The sequence below is a fragment of the Musa acuminata genome, chromosome BXJ2-7, assembly GCF_036884655.1.
Source record: "Musa acuminata AAA Group cultivar baxijiao chromosome BXJ2-7, Cavendish_Baxijiao_AAA, whole genome shotgun sequence".
In the NCBI taxonomy this organism is placed as follows: Eukaryota; Viridiplantae; Streptophyta; class Magnoliopsida; order Zingiberales; family Musaceae; genus Musa; species Musa acuminata.
In genome coordinates this window covers 21,667,472-21,686,960 of record NC_088344.1, presented here as the reverse complement: position 1 = coordinate 21,686,960, position 19,489 = coordinate 21,667,472, and the positions used below count along the sequence as shown (strand labels likewise).

Here is a 19,489-nt window from a genome sequence, read left to right as displayed (position 1 = left end):
GAGCCTACAAATGCCTCAAAAATTATCATATAAATGCATTTATTTAAAGGACATGTCCTTTCATATATAATCATCAAAAAATAATTTTAAAAAATTTTAAATTTTAATAAATTTAATCTAACAATCATCCACAAAACTTAAAACTTTTAAGATTAAAATTAAAATAATTAATAAACAAAAATAACAAAGTGGTTGCTCAACGGTTAGCTTTCATATATAAAGTTTGAACTTCACTTAAAGTAAATAGTTTTCATATAAACGAAAGGATGTGGACTAGGTCTTGAACTATATTATTTTTTTTATCCAAATTTTTACTATTATACACACAATACATATAATTTACCACAAGGTTGCATGTTAATAAATGTGCATGAATCTTATTTTTTCATGTGAGCTTTTAGGAAGTGCTCGATTCCTTATGATTGTATATAGATATCCTCTTACAAAAGTGTGCCCATATTAAGGGATATGTATAGAGTCACATCTTACATAATATACAATTTCAAGTCTATTTAAGGGTTAAAACTCTTTTTTTACACATCTTAGCGATAAGCATTCACTATAGGGATAGAGGTTGGGGTTAAACTCCACTCATGCACTAATGTATTGTTTATTCTTTATTTTTCAATATGCTATTTGATTAATCAATCAACTTACTATTATTGTATTAAATCTTTTTTAAACAATTTCTTTTATAGAGGTTGAGTTCTTATCGTTCGATGATCCGCTAATGTATCCCCCCTCGATGATATAGGATAACATACCTTTTATATTTATATCTTTATTAATGCTATCATGATGAATTATGTAGTCTTTTTTTTTTAATGTTTGGCGTCCATAGCAAGAATAAACTTATAATCATAAATCATATATTTAATTAATTGACAAATGTGTCCAAAATGTAAATAATAAGTATGCCAAGATACATGTAAACAAATTCATATATATACAAATAAGATAATTAAGGCCCCTATATTTTTAATAAAATTTAACATGAAAGAATTAATAATTTACTCATAATATTGAATATATAACTTAATCATTTGTATTTTTATAAATATTATAAAAAAATATTAAATAAGTTATATATTATCATTAACAAGAATTGAAATCCCAAAATTTTGAAAAATTAACATCTTAATCTTCATGTATCGTAGCCCCATATTATTTCAAGAACATTTAGCATCTAACATTTTGCGTGTATAATTTTTCTTTTCATATGTGAATAATATTTCCATTATTTTACATTTACATAAATAGAATATATCACACAGTATATCATAAAATCTCCCACATTTCAAGAAAAGCATATGCCAAGCTTTTGAATTTAGGTCCATACAAAACAATAGTTATTTATGATGAGTAAAAGTGAATATGATGTATATGGATAAGCTTAGAAATACCTCAAAAGTCAGTCATACTGAAAAGTGATACTGGAAAGGCAATTGTCCAGGAGACATATATGTATTAGAGCTTAGAAATACCTCACAAGTCATACTGCAAAAGCAAAATTGTCCTAAGAGACATGTCCTTTCATATGTAATCATCAAAATAATAATAATTTTAAAAATTAAATTATAAGAATTAAATCTAATAGGAAGCTCCCATAAGAATCACAAAAATAGATTTGAAGCGACAACCCAAGTCATACCATCGTGACTGTTCTTTAAATTGTATGTCTAGTGTCGAGTCCTTAATGTGGAATTCCTCTATCGATTTAAATATCCTCACTTAATGCAATGCCAAAATGTCAAACAATGCATCGTTGATATGCCATAATGGGCGGCTAGGTGTCAACTCTCCACATGAGCATCAATGATATTTTTCTTAATATTTAATAATTATCTTCATTCATATCGATTAGAAATTAAGCTCCATAATTAAAATTATACTTGAGTTAAATTCAAAATTAATAATTCTTATAATCATCTGACCCAACAGTAGGCATATGCTTTATAAAAAACTCAATTGTTATGGTGTCATGATAAATTTGATTTGCATGTAATCTTCACAAAAAAAAAAAAAAAAATTTAATATAAAAAAATCAAATTTAAACTTATCGTTTGAGTGTTTGACAAGAATATGATTTAATAAAGTCGGAAAGTTGTAAGATTTTTCAACTGGAATTTTTTGAAATTAATACATAAACTACTGTAAATTAATGCATAAAACATATTTTTTGGATAAAAATTAATACATAAAATACTGTTTTGGATTGGGCTGAAAAAATACATGACAGCTTTGGGGAGATGTTTTTGAAAATTTTGAAATAAGAGGTGACTGTTTAGGAATTATATAAAAAAGATATCATTGGAAAAATATCTTAAAATAGTATATTTTTCCTAGCAATCGCCCTATATACATCTCATAATTATTATTTACTTCCTAATTTTTGTTATATCCTAATATTAGACACATCTCGTCAATTATTATTTATTTTATAGTGTTTTAAAAATACTGTATAGTGTTTTATTTTAAAACAGTGTGACATCAATATTTGGTTCAAAAACATTATATAGTGTTTTAAAAACACTATATAGTGTTTAAAATAAAATACCATGTTATAACACTATATAGTGTTTTTAAACTAACCTTACAATATTTTTTGATTAAAAACCAACCAATATTTTTGGAACATGAAAAATATTGGTGACTGTTTGAAAATTTTGAAAAAAGAGGTACCATCCGTGAAATACGTAAAAAAAAAAAAAAAAGATAATTTTCTCATTCGCCTATAGATAATTATCTCAATATTAGATTTATCTTATTCAACAATCCCCAATCTCAGTGTTAGATAGTCAATAGACCTATCTCTATTCCATATATATAAATAAATAAATAAATAAATAAATATATATATATATATATAGAAATTGCAAATTTTTACATTTTTCCACGAAAAAAAATGATTTTTAGCCGCCGTCACCCGTGATGATCCGATTAGAACTCCCGCCAAGATTCGCGTTTGGAACATGATAAACGGACAAAGCTGATGGCGGAACACGACTCTGAAAGCAGACTCCTCGCGTCCCCGACCGACTGGACCCGCTCGATCTATAAATAATCCCCTCGATCCCCCATACACGCCCCCTCGCTTCCGTCCCATTCGCCTTCCTCGTTTAGAAAGAGCTCTCTCCCTCCTCCAGTCCGAAACCCCAGACAAAGGAGGAAGTCGCGGTCTCTTCCCCTTGGCTCCCGATTTTTGCGTAGGGTAAAGATCAAGATGTGGAACGGCGGCGCGCCGTCGTCGTCGTCTCCGATGGCGCCACCAGGAATGATGCCGGGGCCTCGGATGGCCCCTCCCCCGCCAGCGGTGCAGCCGCCTAACAGCATACCGCCCTCGCCAGGGGAGCTGGAGGCGCAGCTGGTGGAGAAGGCGAGGAAGTGGCAGCAGCTCAACGCCAAGCGATATGGGGAGAAGAGGAAGTTTGGGTTCGTCGAGACACAGAAGGAGGATATGCCACCGGAGCACGTCAGAAAGATAATCAGGTGCTCTCCCTTTTCTCGGGCTCCTTTGTGGTTCTCTCTCTGATTCCGATTCCACTGGGAAGATGTCGGTTTTAGTGCGAGAGTGTGATGAACAACGCTTAAAATTGTTTTTTAGGTTTACAGATACTAAAATCACTTTTAGCCCCATGGTCGGTCTTTCATATGTTGATTCTACTATTCTCAAGCGGTGAAGTGTGTGAGTTCTATCAGCAATCGTTTCAGAAGTTTTGTGGGAGTTCATTATGTTTATTGACCGACTATAAAATATTTTTTTCCTTTATTATTATTATTATTATTATTATTATTATTTTGAATTGTGCTTAAAAAAGAATGTATTATGATGTATCTGTTAAGGTTATATACTTGAGATTGTTAGTTGCACCAAAGGTTTGTCGGGTTAGTTTGTGCCAGGGTTTGAATTTAATTTGATACTTTGGACCTAAAAAGTCTTTCTAACCCAGTGGGGATCGAAGCGTAGATATTGATGGAAGACATATATTTCAACCTATGAATTGTTAGAAGAAGATGTGTTTCGGATGTCTTTTCCCCTTTGTATGATGAAAATATTGAATGACACACACTATTTTGCATTTGAAGGTTTGTTTTTTGGCAGTATGAATGATTTCATTTTATTGCTGGCGTAGTTGTGAGGTGGATGAATGGATGATTGTGCTGTTATATTGGGAACTTTGAGTACAACTAGTTTATGGTTGATATTTGCGTCATTTGTGATAAACAGACATGGCGATCCTAGTTTCAAGTTAATCGATATTGTTTGCTTTCCTTTCTTGGACAGAGATCATGGAGATATGTCGTCGAAGAAACATCGGTATGATAAACGCGTATACCTAGGAGCTTTGAAGTTCGTTCCTCATGCAGTTTACAAGCTTCTCGAGAATATGCCTATGCCGTGGGAGCAGGTACCCTTTTTTTTTTTTTTCTTGTTTGCCTCTCATCAGCAATGTCTCCTCAGGTCAGGTTTCGAGAATTTTTGGAATTACTACTTAAATCTTCTAACAAAATAAATTTTTTCTTTCTTTTTTCGATTTAGGTTCGCAATGTGAAAGTCCTGTATCATACAACTGGTGCAATCACGTTCGTGAATGAGATCCCATGGGTGGCTGAACCTATATACCTGGCGCAGGTGTGTGTGTCTTGTTTGATCATCAAAATATACTTCTTCATGACGGCTTCCAGGTCGAAGAGCAATATACATGTCCTCCTAGTACACATCATGTGTTTTTTAATCTGAATTGACAATCTATATATATATATATATATATATATATATAATCCTTGATAGTAGGAATCTTATTTTTATTGTCTCTGGTTTGTGTTTTGGCAGTGGGGTTCGATGTGGATCATGATGCGAAGGGAGAAAAGAGACCGAAGACACTTTAAAAGAATGCGTTTCCCACCTTTCGATGATGAGGAGCCTCCGTTAGACTACGCTGACAATTTGTTAGATGTGGAACCCCTGGAGGCTATTCAGATAGAATTGGACGACGAAGAAGATGCTGTTGTGTACTCGTGGTTCTATGATCATAAACCTCTAGTGAAAACGAAGCTTATAAATGGTCCTAGTTACAGAAGGTGGCATCTTTCGCTTCCCATAATGGCAAATCTTCATCGGCTTGCTGGGCAGCTACTCTCTGATCTGATCGACCGCAATTACTTTTACTTGTTCGATATGGAGTCGTTCTTCACTGCCAAAGCGCTAAACGTGTGCATACCTGGTATACATCTATCTATCTCACTGTGTTGTTCTTCTTCACAATTTGTTAGTGAATAATCATATTACGTATTTTTAGATTTGAATATTTTATTCGTTGTGATCTGCATGTATATATATATATATATATATATATATATATATTTCACTTTACAGATGTGTGCTAATGTTGTGATCTGTTCACCCTTCCTTTTCCTTACGAATACTTTTTGTTGGGATAATTGCAGGAGGTCCCAAGTTTGAGCCATTGTATCGTGATACGGAGAAGGGAGACGAAGACTGGAATGAATTTAACGATATCAATAAGCTTATAATTCGTCAGCCACTAAGAACCGAGTATAGGATAGCATTCCCTCATCTGTACAACAACAGGCCAAGGAAAGTTAAGCTCAGCCCGTATCACGGCCCCATGATAATGTACATAAAAGCCGAGGATCCTGATTTGCCTGTGTTTTACTTCGATCCTTTAATAAATCCCATCTCTTGGAAAAAAGTTCAACACGAGAATGATGAGGAAGATTTTTTCCTTCCCCAAGGAGTCGAACCTCTCCTGCACGAGACTCCAATATATACCGACACAACAGCAGCCGGTATCTCATTGCTATTTGCGCCACACCCATTTAATATGAGATCTGGTCGAACAAGACGAGCTGAAGATATAGCTCTTGTGTCGGAATGGTACAAGGAGCATTGGTATGTAGTGCTTTATCAATCACCATCTTGTTTTCGTTAGAATTGAATTAGTTCCTTGCTTTTCTGAACTCTTGTGCTATTATTTGCAGTCCTCCATCCTACCCGGTTAAAGTTCGTGTCAGTTATCAGAAGTTGTTGAAATGTTTTGTATTGAACGAGTTGCATCATCGACCTCCCAAGGCGCACAAGAAGAAACACTTATTCCGGTCACTTCAGGCAACTAAATTCTTCCAAACGACACAACTAGACTGGGTGGAGGCAGGGCTGCAAGTCTGTCAGCAAGGTTACAATATGCTGAATCTGTTGATTCATCGGAAAAGTCTTAATTATCTTCACCTTGATTATAATTTCAATTTAAAGCCTGTGAAAACACTTACCACAAAGGAGCGAAAGAAGTCGCGGTTCGGCAATGCCTTTCATCTGTGTCGGGAGATACTCCGTCTGACGAAGCTTGTCGTCGATGCCAACGTCCAATTCCGCCTGGGAAACGTCGACGCTTTTCAATTAGCTGATGGCCTGCACTATATTTTCTCTCATGTCGGCCAGTTGACCGGTATGTATCGTTACAAGTACCGTCTCATGCGGCAGATTAGAATGTGTAAAGATTTGAAGCATTTGATTTACTATCGTTTCAATACTGGTCCTGTTGGGAAGGGACCTGGCTGTGGGTTTTGGGCACCCACGTGGAGGGTGTGGTTGTTCTTCCTTCGTGGGATTGTGCCGCTGCTAGAAAGATGGTTGGCCAATTTACTCGCACGTCAGTTCCAGGGTCGTCATTCTAAAGGAGTTGCCAAGACAGTTACGAAGCAACGTGTCGAAAGCCACTTTGATTTGGAGCTCCGGGCTGCTGTGATGCATGATATTCTTGATGCGATGCCTGGTAAGACCACACACGAATGATGTTTTTATTTCTAAGATAAGTGCGATTTGGTCAACAACTCTTTTCCCACTTGTATCGAATAAAAAATACTAGTAACTCGTCGCTCTGTGCTCTGCAGAGGGTATTAGGCAGAACAAGGCGAGGACTATCTTGCAACATCTTAGTGAAGCGTGGCGCTGTTGGAAAGCCAACATACCATGGAAGGTAAGCTAATCTAATCTAATGTGGAGGAGAGGAGAGGAGAGGAGAGGAGAGGAGAGGAGAGGAGAGCTTATGGATGATCTCGTGGATTCTCGTTCGCTTCTTCTTCCCGTGGGCTGAGTCATATGCTGGTTTGTTTCTTTCAGGTCCCGGCACTTGCAGTGCCGATTGAGAATACGATACTCCGCTACGTAAAATCCAAGGCGGACTGGTGGACGAATGTCGCTCACTACAATCGGGAACGTATCAGAAGGGGTGCAACTGTGGATAAGACCGTTTGTCGAAAAAATCTAGGAAGATTAACTCGTTTAATTTTAAAGGCCGAGAAGGTAAAAATCAAATTCAGTTTGCTTTCAGTCTTTGACTTCACCCTGATGGGCTCTCCTATCATACATATCATATGGCATTTGACATTTGTCTACTCCGATTGTCTATTTTCTCATTGTTCTTGCATCCTTTATATTCGTTCGACGTCTAGTCCGGCGTCGTATGTTTTGGCTCCCTTTTGGGAGCAAAAGCATTTTCTTACCTGTTCGACAAATCACATTTCCTTTCTATTTGCAGGAAAGGCAACACAACTACTTGAAAGATGGTCCGTACATCACCCCGGAAGAAGCTGTGGTCATCTACACCACGACAGCCCATTGGCTGGAATCAAGGAAGTTTTCTCCTATACCGTTTCCACCACTGTGGTACAAACATGACACCAAACTTCTCGTGCTTGCACTAGAGAGGCTGAAGGAGTCTTACAGTGTGGCAGTGAGACTGAATCAATCACAAAGGGAAGAATTGGGTCTTATCGAACAAGCATACGACAACCCTCACGAGGCTCTATCCAGGATAAAACGTCACTTGTCAAGCCAGCGTGTCTTCAAGGAGGTAAACCGAACCCCCGCCAGCCGTTTGTTTTAATGTCTCTCATGACCCGTCTTAGAGTTTTGCAATTTAACATCCAATACGTACGCACGCTATCTTTCACAGGTCGGCATCGAGTTTATGGATCTGTACAGTCATCTGCTTCCTGTTTATGAGATTGAACCTCTCGAGAAAATCACAGATGCGTACCTTGATCAGTATTTGTGGTACGAAGGTGACAGACGACAACTGTTCCCTAATTGGGTCAAGCCTGCGGATTCCGAACCGCCTCCTCTGCTGGTGTACAAATGGTGTCAAGGTATAAATAACTTGCAAGCGATATGGGATGCAAGTGATGGCCAGTGCGTGGTGGTGTTGCAAACAAAGTTTGAGAAGCTCTTGGAGAAAATTGATTTGATCTTGCTTAAGAGGTAAAATCATTCGTCGTCCTCTTTCTTGCAAAATTTATGCATTAAACTCACTCCTACTTCCGTTTCCTTATCCGATTCACCGTTTGCAGGCTTTTATGTTTGGTTCTCGAACCATCACTTGCTGAGTATATTACTGGTAAAAACAATGTCGTTTTGTCATACAAGGATATGAGCCATACGAACAGCTACGGTCTCATTCCCGGTCTGCAATTCGCCTCCTTTGTTGTGCAATATTATGGGCTTGTGCTTGATCTGTTGCTTCTTGGTTTGACCCGAGCCACTGAAATTGCTGGTCCTTCTCGGATGCCCAATGAATTCATTACTTATGCAGACACCAGAGTTGAGACCAGGCATCCCATTCGATTGTATTCCCGTTACATTGATAGAGTACACATGTTGTTTCGTTTCTCTCGTGAAGAGGCACGTGACCTAATTCAGCGGTATCTTATCGAACATCCCGATCCAAACAACGAGAATATGGTTGGGTATAACAATAACAAGTGTTGGCCAAGAGATGCAAGAATGAGGCTGATGAAACATGATGGTACCTCTCTTTGCCGCCTTAGCCTATCTATCTATTTAGCTTTTAGTTTCTGCTCTTTCTTTTCTCGGTGGTGGTGGTGCTGCTGCTGCTGCTGCTGCTGTGTGTTTGAAGTTTTATTGGTTCATGAATCTGTTCGTGACTTTATTACCTGGGACATTACAGTGAACCTCGGACGAAGTGTGTTTTGGGATATGAAGAATCGACTACCTCCAAGTATCACGACATTGGAATGGGAAAACAGCTTTGTTTCTGTTTATAGCAAGGACAATCCAAATCTTCTTTTCAGCATGTAAGGCTATTTCCTCCTGCATTTCTTTTCTCTTCAGTATGTTTTATGGCAGCTCAGATCAGAGTGCTGTGCTGTAGTTTCAATTTTATTATGTATGTCTTTGCATGCTTGAAATTTATCTTTCCCAAAACGTTTAATTACATGCCCCTCATATTTTGATTGTCAAATGCCGTTTGTAGCTCTTCATCATTGCTGTCTTAAATTGTCTTTATTTTCTTGGAATCTTTTAGTCTCTCTCTCTCTCTCTCTCTCTCTCTCTCTCTCTCTGCCTTAAATTGTAGCTCTTCGTCATTGCTGCCTTAAATTTAGCTTGCATATCTGATGCAACCATGCAGAGAGCTCCACCGATTAATTTCTGAAAGAGTTCCTTTGTTGCTTCGAGTTGTTGTTTTTATCACTACCTCATCTGTGTATCAGCATGTGTGTAAGTATAAGCTATGGACAAACTTGTACTGTTTTTTCCTTGTTTTTGGTGCTAACCAAATATGAAGTGTGTTATTTTGCTTATTAAATTGAGTACTTATATATTCAGTGCTATACACCCATTATGCCTCGTAAGACAGCTTTTTATTCTTTTATTCACTTTTCTCTTTTCTCTAGTTCCTTTTTCGGATATTCTGGGTACCGAACTATCTTTTAGCGATCAAACTTTTTCTTATAGAAGCAATCTAGTTTTCAAAGCTTCGGTAACATTTATTCATCATCGTTTGTTGTTCGTAATGGATTGACTGTAGGTGTGGATTTGAGGTTCGGATATTGCCTAAAGTACGAATGGCTCCGGAGGCTGCTTTCGGTAACACAGAAGATGGAGTGTGGAACCTGCAAAATGAGCAAACCAAAGAGAGAACAGCGATGGCTTTCTTGCGTGTCGATGACGAACAACTGAAGGTGTTTGAGAATCGTGTACGGCAGATCCTTATGTCTTCAGGATCTACCACTTTCACTAAGATTGTTAACAAATGGAATACGGCTCTTATTGGTACTCCCAAACTGACTCTCTAGCTTTCTATATCATACGGAGGCTGTATTGCTTAATTTATGTACGTTTTTACTTGTTCGACAGGTCTTATGACGTATTTCCGAGAAGCAACCGTGCACACGCAGGAGTTGCTGGATTTGCTGGTCAAGTGTGAAAACAAGATACAGACCCGTATTAAAATCGGATTAAATTCAAAGATGCCTAGCAGGTAACAAAAAAAAATTATTTTTTGTATTCACCAACTTTGCTGGTATCGTCGACGACGACGACGACGACGACAATCTGTGTGTGTGCTGACGTTTCTTCTGGTCAACAGATTTCCTCCTGTCATTTTTTACACGCCAAAGGAGATTGGAGGCCTTGGCATGTTGTCTATGGGTCACGTATTGATCCCACAGAGTGACCTGCGGTATAGCCAGCAAACAGATGTTGGAGTGACACATTTCAGGAGTGGTATGAGTCATGAGGAAGATCAACTTATTCCCAATCTTTACCGTTACATACAGGTTTTGTTTAATCAAACATCTTGGTTTTCGAATATATATATATATATTTCATATTTGCTCATCTTACACGGTGGCCTTTTTCTGATTTCTCCAGCCCTGGGAGAGTGAGTTTATCGATTCACAGCGTGTTTGGGCTGAATACGCATCGAAGAGACAGGAAGCAGGGTCACAAAATAGACGGCTGACACTCGAGGATCTAGAGGTATTTGGTTTTGCACCGTGAGTCAGTGGTGTACTCTTCTTACGTTAATCGAAAATAAAATTTCTTCAACCAAACCAAGATGATCCGTTTGCCCTGCGACTGCCGCTATCGCCATTGCCACTACTAATTCAAGTTTTGACGTGCTGTGCTGCGCTGTGCTGTAGGATTCCTGGGACAGGGGCATACCTCGAATCAACACCCTCTTCCAGAAAGACCGCCATACTCTGGCGTATGACAAGGGATGGAGAGTTCGTACCGAATTTAACAAGTATCAAGTTTTGAAGCAGAATCCATTTTGGTGGACCCACCAACGGCATGATGGAAAGCTTTGGAACTTGAACAATTACCGGACCGACGTGATCCAAGCGCTGGGAGGCGTCGAAGGAATTCTGGAACATACATTGTTTAAAGGCACATAGTAAGTAGAAATTGGGGAGGGGGGGCATCATCGTCCTAGTAAAGTATTCATTTCATTTGACATCGTATTATTCGTCCTGTTATTCACCTTTTCTTTCAAGCTGATCGTGGCTATTATTATTATTACGTATTCATTCCAGTTTCCCGACATGGGAGGGTCTCTTCTGGGAGAAGGCATCTGGATTCGAGGAGTCCATGAAGTACAAGAAACTTACAAACGCGCAACGATCGGGTCTAAATCAAATTCCAAACCGCAGGTTTACCTTGTGGTGGTCTCCCACCATAAATCGTGCAAACGTGTATGTGGGCTTCCAGGTGCAGCTTGATCTGACGGGAATATTTATGCACGGAAAAATTCCTACTTTGAAGATATCTTTGATCCAGATATTTCGTGCTCATCTTTGGCAAAAGATTCATGAGAGTGTTGTCATGGACCTTTGTCAAGTTTTGGATCAAGAGTTGGATGCACTGGAGATTGAGACGGTGCAAAAAGAGACTATACACCCAAGAAAAAGTTACAAGATGAACAGTTCCTGTGCTGATATTCTTCTCTTTGCTGCACATAGATGGCCCATGTCCAAGCCAAGCCTGGTTGCCGAGTCAAAGGATGTTTTCGATCAAAAAGCAAGCAATAAATACTGGATCGATGTGCAACTTCGTTGGGGGGACTATGATTCCCATGACATAGAACGTTATGCTAGGGCCAAGTTCATGGATTACACAACGGACAACATGTCCATATATCCGGCACCCACTGGTATTGATTGCCGCATTCGGCACATGTATCTTATGGGGTCATTTGGGAACTTGCTAAATGATGATCTTGTGTGTTTTTGCAGGCGTCATGATCGGATTAGATTTGGCATATAACCTTCACTCAGCCTTCGGCAATTGGTTCCCTGGGTCGAAGCCTTTATTGGCTCAAGCAATGAACAAGATTATAAAGGTCTATTAGTTCTTCTTCTTCTTCTTCTTTTACCTGCGACCTTCAATTGTTTTGCTTACTCTCTCTCATGTTTTCATGCAGTCAAATCCGGCATTATATGTCCTGAGGGAGCGCATAAGGAAAGGTCTACAGTTGTACTCATCCGAGCCAACCGAGCCTTATCTTTCGTCACAAAACTACGGAGAAATTTTCAGCAGCCAAATTAAATGGTTTGTCGACGACACTAATGTGTATAGAGTAACAATACATCGAACTTTCGAGGGAAATCTCACCACTAAGCCCATAAATGGCGCCATCTTTATATTCAATCCGAGAACAGGACAGCTATTTCTCAAGGTTTGCCGATTTCTTTAAAACCTAGCTCAGCTTGGTTTTGAGCTGTGTTTGATTTTGTTGAGGTTCAGACTTGTGGTTGGTTGGTATCTTGCAGGTCATCCATACGAGCGTGTGGGCAGGGCAGAAACGGCTGGGTCAGCTGGCCAAGTGGAAAACCGCAGAAGAAGTAGCTGCTCTTGTGCGGTCATTGCCAGTGGAAGAGCAACCAAAACAAATCATCGTCACTCGCAAAGGAATGCTGGATCCTCTAGAGGTCCATTTGCTCGATTTCCCCAACATCGTAATCAAGGGGAGTGAGCTACAGTTGCCTTTCCAGGCTTGCTTGAAGATCGACAAGTTTGGTGATCTGATTTTAAAGGCTACCGAACCTCAGATGGTTCTATTTAATATCTACGATGATTGGCTGAAGACTATCTCGTCGTACACTGCCTTCTCCCGTCTCATACTGATACTGCGGGCGCTGCACGTGAACAATGAGAAAGCAAAGATGTTACTGAAGCCTGACAAGACCGTCATCACCCAACCTCACCATATCTGGCCTTCTCTAACGGACGATGAGTGGATGAAGGTAACCTTCCTTAGAATGAATTATTCATTCGATAGCGCCTTTTATTATTGCCTTCCTTCCTTTACCATGTAAAGATAATGTTATGGGTTAACGAGGGAAAGATCTGATTCAGGTGGAAGTCGCACTGAGAGACCTCATTCTTTCAGACTACTCCAAGAAGAATAATGTGAATACATCTGCGCTAACACAGTCTGAAATCCGTGACATAATACTCGGTGCGGAGATTGCTCCACCCTCGCAGCAGAGACAACAGATGGCCGAAATCGAGAAACAGGTTTTGTAATTCGGTCATGCGTGCTTTGCTTGCTTAAAATTCTATTTCGTATTTTGAGTTCGTAATGGATGGCTTTCTCTCGGCTGTTGTAGGCCAAAGAAGATAGTCGGTTAACAGCGGTTACATCAAGAACGACGAACGTCCATGGCGATGAGCTTATAGTCACCACAACTAGTCCATACGAGCAGCAAGCATTCGGTTCCAAGACCGACTGGCGCGTGAGAGCTATCTCAGCTGCAAATCTTCATCTCCGTGTTAGTCACATCTATGTGAACTCAGACGACGCAAAGGTACTACTAACTAATTCGATTTTCTAATATCCTTGAGCTACGACTTGAATCGATCTTTATTTACATTTCCTTGTTTGTTGTGGTTTGTGATGAGCAGGAGACGGGATACACTTACATCATCCCTAAGAACGTCTTGAAGAAGTTTATTGGCATAGCAGATTTGAGAACTCAGATTTCTGGTTACCTTTATGGTTTGAGTCCCCAGGATAACCCACGGGTGAAGGAGATCCGCTGCATAGTTATGCCACCGCAATGGGGGACTCACCAGCAGGTGCATCTGCCGTCGGCTCTACCCGAGCACGACGTTCTAAACGACCTAGAACCATTGGGATGGATGCATACGCAGCCCAACGAGCTTCCTCAGCTATCTCCACAGGTTGGATATTTTAGTTGCTTTTAGTGATATTGGCCGTGCATTCATTGGGTGAGGAAATGCAATTTTCCCTTTATTTTTTGTATTTTGTGCAGGATGTGACTGCTCATGCACGGATTCTCGAGAACAATAAGCAGTGGGACGGCGAGAAATGCATTATTTTGACCTGCAGCTTCACTCCAGGATCCTGCTCGTTGACTGCCTACAAGCTGACCCCATCCGGTTACGAATGGGGTCGTGTTAACAAGGATACCGGGAGCAATCCCCACGGTTATCTACCAACGCATTACGAGAAAGTGCAGATGCTTCTCAGTGACCGCTTCCTGGGCTTCTACATGGTAAATAAAATCTTCTCTCTCTCTCTCTCTCTCTCCAAATCACATTATTATGTTACGTTGCGATGGGTCGCTGAATCGCGGGTGTTTCTTTGGCTTGTCGGTTGGCATCTCAGGTCCCGGACGATGGCCCTTGGAATTACAACTTCATGGGAGTCAAGCATACGGTAAGCATGCGATACGGCGTGAAGCTAGGAAACGCGAGGGACTACTACCATGAGGATCACCGGCCGACGCACTTCCTGGAGTTCACTAATCTGGAAGAGGTGGGCGCAGCAGAGGCAGACAGGGAGGATGCCTTCTCGTAGTTGGGTCTATAGCGAGCGGCAGGCGATGAGCCTGTAGGATGATGGTGCGAGCCGACGTTTGTATTCCACTTTTGGACTCGGTGTTGTCCGTGAAAGAGGCCCTCTCAGATTTTTATGTTATGGAATACTTGATGTTGAGCTCATCAAGACTCTGCTTCCTGAAAATTCTAGAATATTTCTTGATCACCATCGACTCTCACTTTTGCCTTCTCCGTTCTCTCAACATGGTAAGACAAATCGGTGTCTTTGCTTGTTGCAGCTCGAGTTCCCTCCCCACTCTTCTTGGTCTCTGACATTCCACGGATTGCAATGCCTCACAGCTCCGATTTGTTCTACTAGTATATAAAACTGTCTGTAATCATCATAAAATATCCCATCAAGACTAACACCTCATTCCGATTTACTTAATTGGAATTGACATATAAGGTTAGATAAATATATTATTATCAATTTATATTTAAATTTTTTTAATCATATGTGATTCTGTATCTATAAATTAATAAGTCGGATTCGAAACCATCCTCAACAATTTTTTTTATACGGAAAGCACTAAGGTTATAATAGCATATTATAATAATAATAATATTATATGAGACAAGCTTAAATTTGATGTTAGGTTCATCGTCCCATTAATTTCATATCCAAAAGAATAATAACTAACGTTGAAACATTAAACTGATAATAAAACATTTAACTTAAATTTAATAATATATTTAACTTAAAACATTAACTTGATTCAATCCGACAAGTGTTCTTACATACGAAACATTAAACTGATAATAATATATTTAACCTACATTATAAGTGTTAAGGATTGAATATATTTTTATATCTACAAAATTGATTTGAAAATAAATTAAAAATGTCAAGTAACTTAAATTTAAAATATCTTGATTATTTATTGTAAGATTTTGGAATCAAATCTTACCTTCAAATGAGAAAATTGAATCAACTATATAACCAGATTAATTAATTCACAAACATAAAAAACCATCCTCCACCCTCCTAAGACGTCGTAAATTTCCATACAATTCCAAATAATATGCTGTTCTCACGTTGCATTGCAAGACTCCAAGTAAGGTTGCAAAATACTTAAATTGTAAGCCAACAAATTAAGGTAAGGTGCCCCGGTGCTAATATCTTGGATACTACGAGTTAAAACAATGTCAAATTCGCTAACTCAGGCTCCGCAAGCTACCTTTTGATGAAAGGAGACGCAATGCCTGGTCCGCATTCTTCAGAATGGAAGATGATCTGGGGACCTGCATCTTTCTCCTCTTCAAAAATTCCAAGGAATTTTCCAGGCATTGGGGAGGAGGAATGTCCTTCAGGAGAATTGTCTCAGGCCTAAAGATAAACCAACTGGTTAGCAGAATATTTTATAAATAATATAAATAGGAAGAGGAACAATTACCCCGATGCTTTCTTCTTTTTCTTTCTTTTAGTGTTTTTCTGCTTTACAATTTCTTCCTCAGAGTCTGATGAGAACGTTAACCTGTAGAAAGAAATTTAGTTCTCCACTAAAAAAGTTTCTTTGCTCATGATAAGCAAGCTCATCGAATTACTACAAGTGCATGATGCACTCCAATAATATAACAGAAGAAGGATTCAGGTACCATGAACAATCATGGTGATGACCAGATACAGTGATCCACTAAAAAAAATTCAATCCTGAGAATACATGAGGCAATCCAAAAAGGCATACTTTTCACGGGCTGCAAGAACAGCAACTATGTTGCTTGGAAGCATTCCTGGTATACTGGGTGCCTCATCGGGTTGTTCAGTCTCTTCAGCTTCTACACCTTCTTTCTTCTGTTTTGGTTGAGTCTTTCTCTGCGCCCATTGTCTCCTACGTTCTTTATTCTCATGAGCGACCCTTCAAAAAACAAGTTCACTCACTCATTTGTTCCCACTATTTTTCATATATTTTAAAGAAAGGAAGGTCTTCAACATATTTAAATAAGATTATGTACAGTTAAAACCATGTAAAAACAAGAAGATTGAAGTAAATGACATGGCATAGTGGCCTCAACATTTTATGTAGCATAAGAATGTCAAGATACCTAGCCAATCTGCAACTAGCATGTTGACAATTCTGTCTTCACGTTGATAAAACCATATTTGAAAACCACAATACAACAAAACTACACAGAAGTAGCCACAGAACATATTTCACAAATATGCAGGACCATCCTATCTTGTGAATTCAAATTTACAGAAACTTGTACCAAGAAATGAATTGAATGCTCTCATGTTGAGGATAAGATGTTCATCAAAAAGCCCCTCCAAAAAAGATTACATCTGAGACATATTTGCTTTAAATTATTTCACATGCATCCTTCCCGTACTTCAGATAGTGGCAAGCTTTGGTTACAACTTATATATTCAATAAAAAAATACATTCCGAAATTATGTGAAATGTAAAGCAAAATTTTAATTTATCTTTGGTGAGGCAATAAAAAACACAAACGATACCCTAGTTAAAAAAGAAACAGCATATAAATATTAGTTCAAACTCGGCAATGGCTTGAGTGCCTATTATAAATTTTTCTTAAAGTATCACAGTAGAGATGCAAATTTATTCAGCTTCACATGGAAAATATAGAGCATCGAAAAATTAACAAAAAAGTTATGTAATAAACTGATGTGTGTCAGTAGAGCAGAGTGAATAAGACAACCATTATCTACAACAACTTAAAGCAATTTTAAAGACTAAGCGACTAATAAATTTTTTAACAACAAAGATGGAAAAAAATGACAAACATGAAAGAAAATGATAAAAATCTAATGGATGTATATTACACATTTCTAATACCATTAAAAAAAATAATGCAATGCACATTTTTCAACCCACGAAAAGGTAATTAAACAAAGTAAACAAAAATTGCTTGTGTGTAACAAAAGAAAACCTCATCACATTCTCTCTCTGGACTTTTCTAATTTCTTCATCTTGCTTAATGCCCTGCAGAATATCACCATTTATAACAATGTGTAAGATAAATATACGAACAAATATAAACCAGATAAAGTGTCACATGATAGAATTTAAGGTTAATGGTCCAAAAGATTAAGTGCTTGCCTCGCTATAAGTCATGTATGCATTCTTAGCATGATTGATTGAAGCTAAGCTAAGAGAAGAAATTAACAGCCCAAAATAGCTATTCGACTCAACAGATGATAGAACAATATTTTCAGAATAATGAATGCATCTTCAGATAGGACATGTATAACTCTTAACGGAAGAGCGAGACAGCTCAAAGAAGTATTTTGCCCTGCGTACAAACTTAATGCAGTGCTGCATGAAAACTAATGGCAGCTCAAACTATTGAGCTACATGTCCAATTGCACTGTTTATTGCATTCCACATTCAACTCAATAAACTTAATGCAGACACACCTAATATGAAAGAAACATTCAACATAACTCTTTTAACTATGGCAGGATACATGCTCATACAGGTATGCAACAACCAAAAAGTTGACCCTAAGAATTCAGAATAGGCTGACACAAACTTGCACCAGCAAACTTCAGCATGCATTGATGCCACTGAAACTGGCTGTTCAAAATCAGCATACCTGAGAATGTCTTGGTGCCATTAAAACTAGTTTCAAGAAGCATGTCCCCATGTGCAGTAGCACATGAATCCTCGATTTGCACATTAATACTTGCATAAACTGTCTGATCTAATAATTACAACAGAAAGCTGTCGATCTCAACTATGTGGGTATCTGCTATATGAACAATATTACTGATTAATTCAAGAGAAGTGTTTTTGCATAAATATTGCCATATCCTTTTTGCGTGCAGTCTGGATTATGGATTGGGTTACTAAAGGCAGCATGAGGGTTCCCCAGCATCTAAAATCCAGCACCTCCTGTACCTTAAAATTTTCGATTTATTTCCATCTGATGTTGCATTTGCTGTGGCTTTTGAATCGTAGCAAACATCTCATTTAGCAAAAAATACCTAAAACAATGTGGCATTTGAGCTCCTAGTAGAAGCATCCAACATCAATGCTTAATCACGTCGGCGACATGACCATAAACCTATCTCATCTTATTTTACTTCAGAAAGCAAATAAAGAGAAAGAAAATATCATCGATTAAATCACCATAAATCTATAAGCAAATCCAACAAATAATTATTTCCTCACGGATGTACGATAACTAGGTTGAAACCCTAGTTGAAACCTAGGGTTTCCGAACCGAAAAGCAAACGACCAGTTTTAGCCGACAGATGACGAAGAAAATTGGGGAAGTAAACCACGAGAAAGGGAAAGGAAGGATCTGCCAAAGTTGGACCTCGGCGGCAGTAAACTCCTCCGGTGCGTCGGAATCGCCGCCGTCATGCATCTCCTTCATCGCCGCTCTGCCGCCACCGACGGATTGGGGAATCGCCCAGGACGCTGGCCGCCGTTACATTATATAGGCGGCAACCGGTTGGTGACCAGACCGAACCGGTCCAACATAAACGGAGTGCGCTAAAAACCCAACGGAAGCGGCCGAAATGACTCACTCCTCTTCTTCCAGTGTGAGTGAGAGTGCGGAATCCCTCCTCATCTCACCAAATCCTGCCCACTGATTCGTTGTTCTCTAAATAATTGAAATGGTTAGTGATGATGTTTTCCATTTCTATTTCCTGGATAGTGTAGTCAGTGGTTCCGATCTTCTATTTTGAAAGAAGCGAGTATCCTAAATCTCGGGTCATGTGAGTTGATGATATGATGATTGGGTGTTCACCATCGACGAAGACCTAAACAACAATTAGGTAACTACTACAAAATAAAGGCATGCTGCTATTGGCGGCCACATTAGCATAAAATCATAACGAACTAATCCTCT

General features: G+C 38.8%; 2 protein-coding genes across 2 annotated transcripts; one reads left to right on the top strand and one right to left on the bottom strand.

Moving 5' to 3' along the window:
• The first annotated feature begins 3,262 nt into the window (after nt 1-3,262).
• On the top strand, nt 3,263-14,741 carry LOC135616157 (pre-mRNA-processing-splicing factor 8A-like). The gene is made up of 26 exons (XM_065115344.1): nt 3,263-3,489; nt 4,286-4,409; nt 4,541-4,633; nt 4,835-5,225; nt 5,449-5,914; nt 6,004-6,794; nt 6,913-6,998; nt 7,142-7,324; nt 7,560-7,874; nt 7,977-8,281; nt 8,371-8,825; nt 8,988-9,114; nt 9,849-10,093; nt 10,178-10,301; nt 10,410-10,599; nt 10,694-10,801; nt 10,966-11,219; nt 11,359-11,975; nt 12,058-12,164; nt 12,246-12,500; nt 12,595-13,068; nt 13,181-13,342; nt 13,435-13,632; nt 13,730-14,008; nt 14,101-14,343; nt 14,457-14,741. The coding sequence occupies exons 1-26, from the start codon at nt 3,275-3,277 to the stop codon at nt 14,646-14,648; spliced, it is 6,999 nt and encodes a 2,332-aa protein (XP_064971416.1). The 5' UTR covers nt 3,263-3,274; the 3' UTR covers nt 14,649-14,741.
• Nucleotides 14,742-15,661: 920 nt separating this feature from the next.
• On the bottom strand, nt 15,662-19,176 carry LOC135617335 (uncharacterized). The gene is made up of 5 exons (XM_065117432.1): nt 18,950-19,176; nt 17,558-17,610; nt 16,354-16,524; nt 16,063-16,143; nt 15,662-15,995 (listed from the first exon to the last, which is right to left on the bottom strand). The coding sequence occupies exons 1-5, from the start codon at nt 19,007-19,009 to the stop codon at nt 15,824-15,826; spliced, it is 537 nt and encodes a 178-aa protein (XP_064973504.1). The 5' UTR covers nt 19,010-19,176; the 3' UTR covers nt 15,662-15,823.
• Nucleotides 19,177-19,489: the final 313 nt, after the last annotated feature.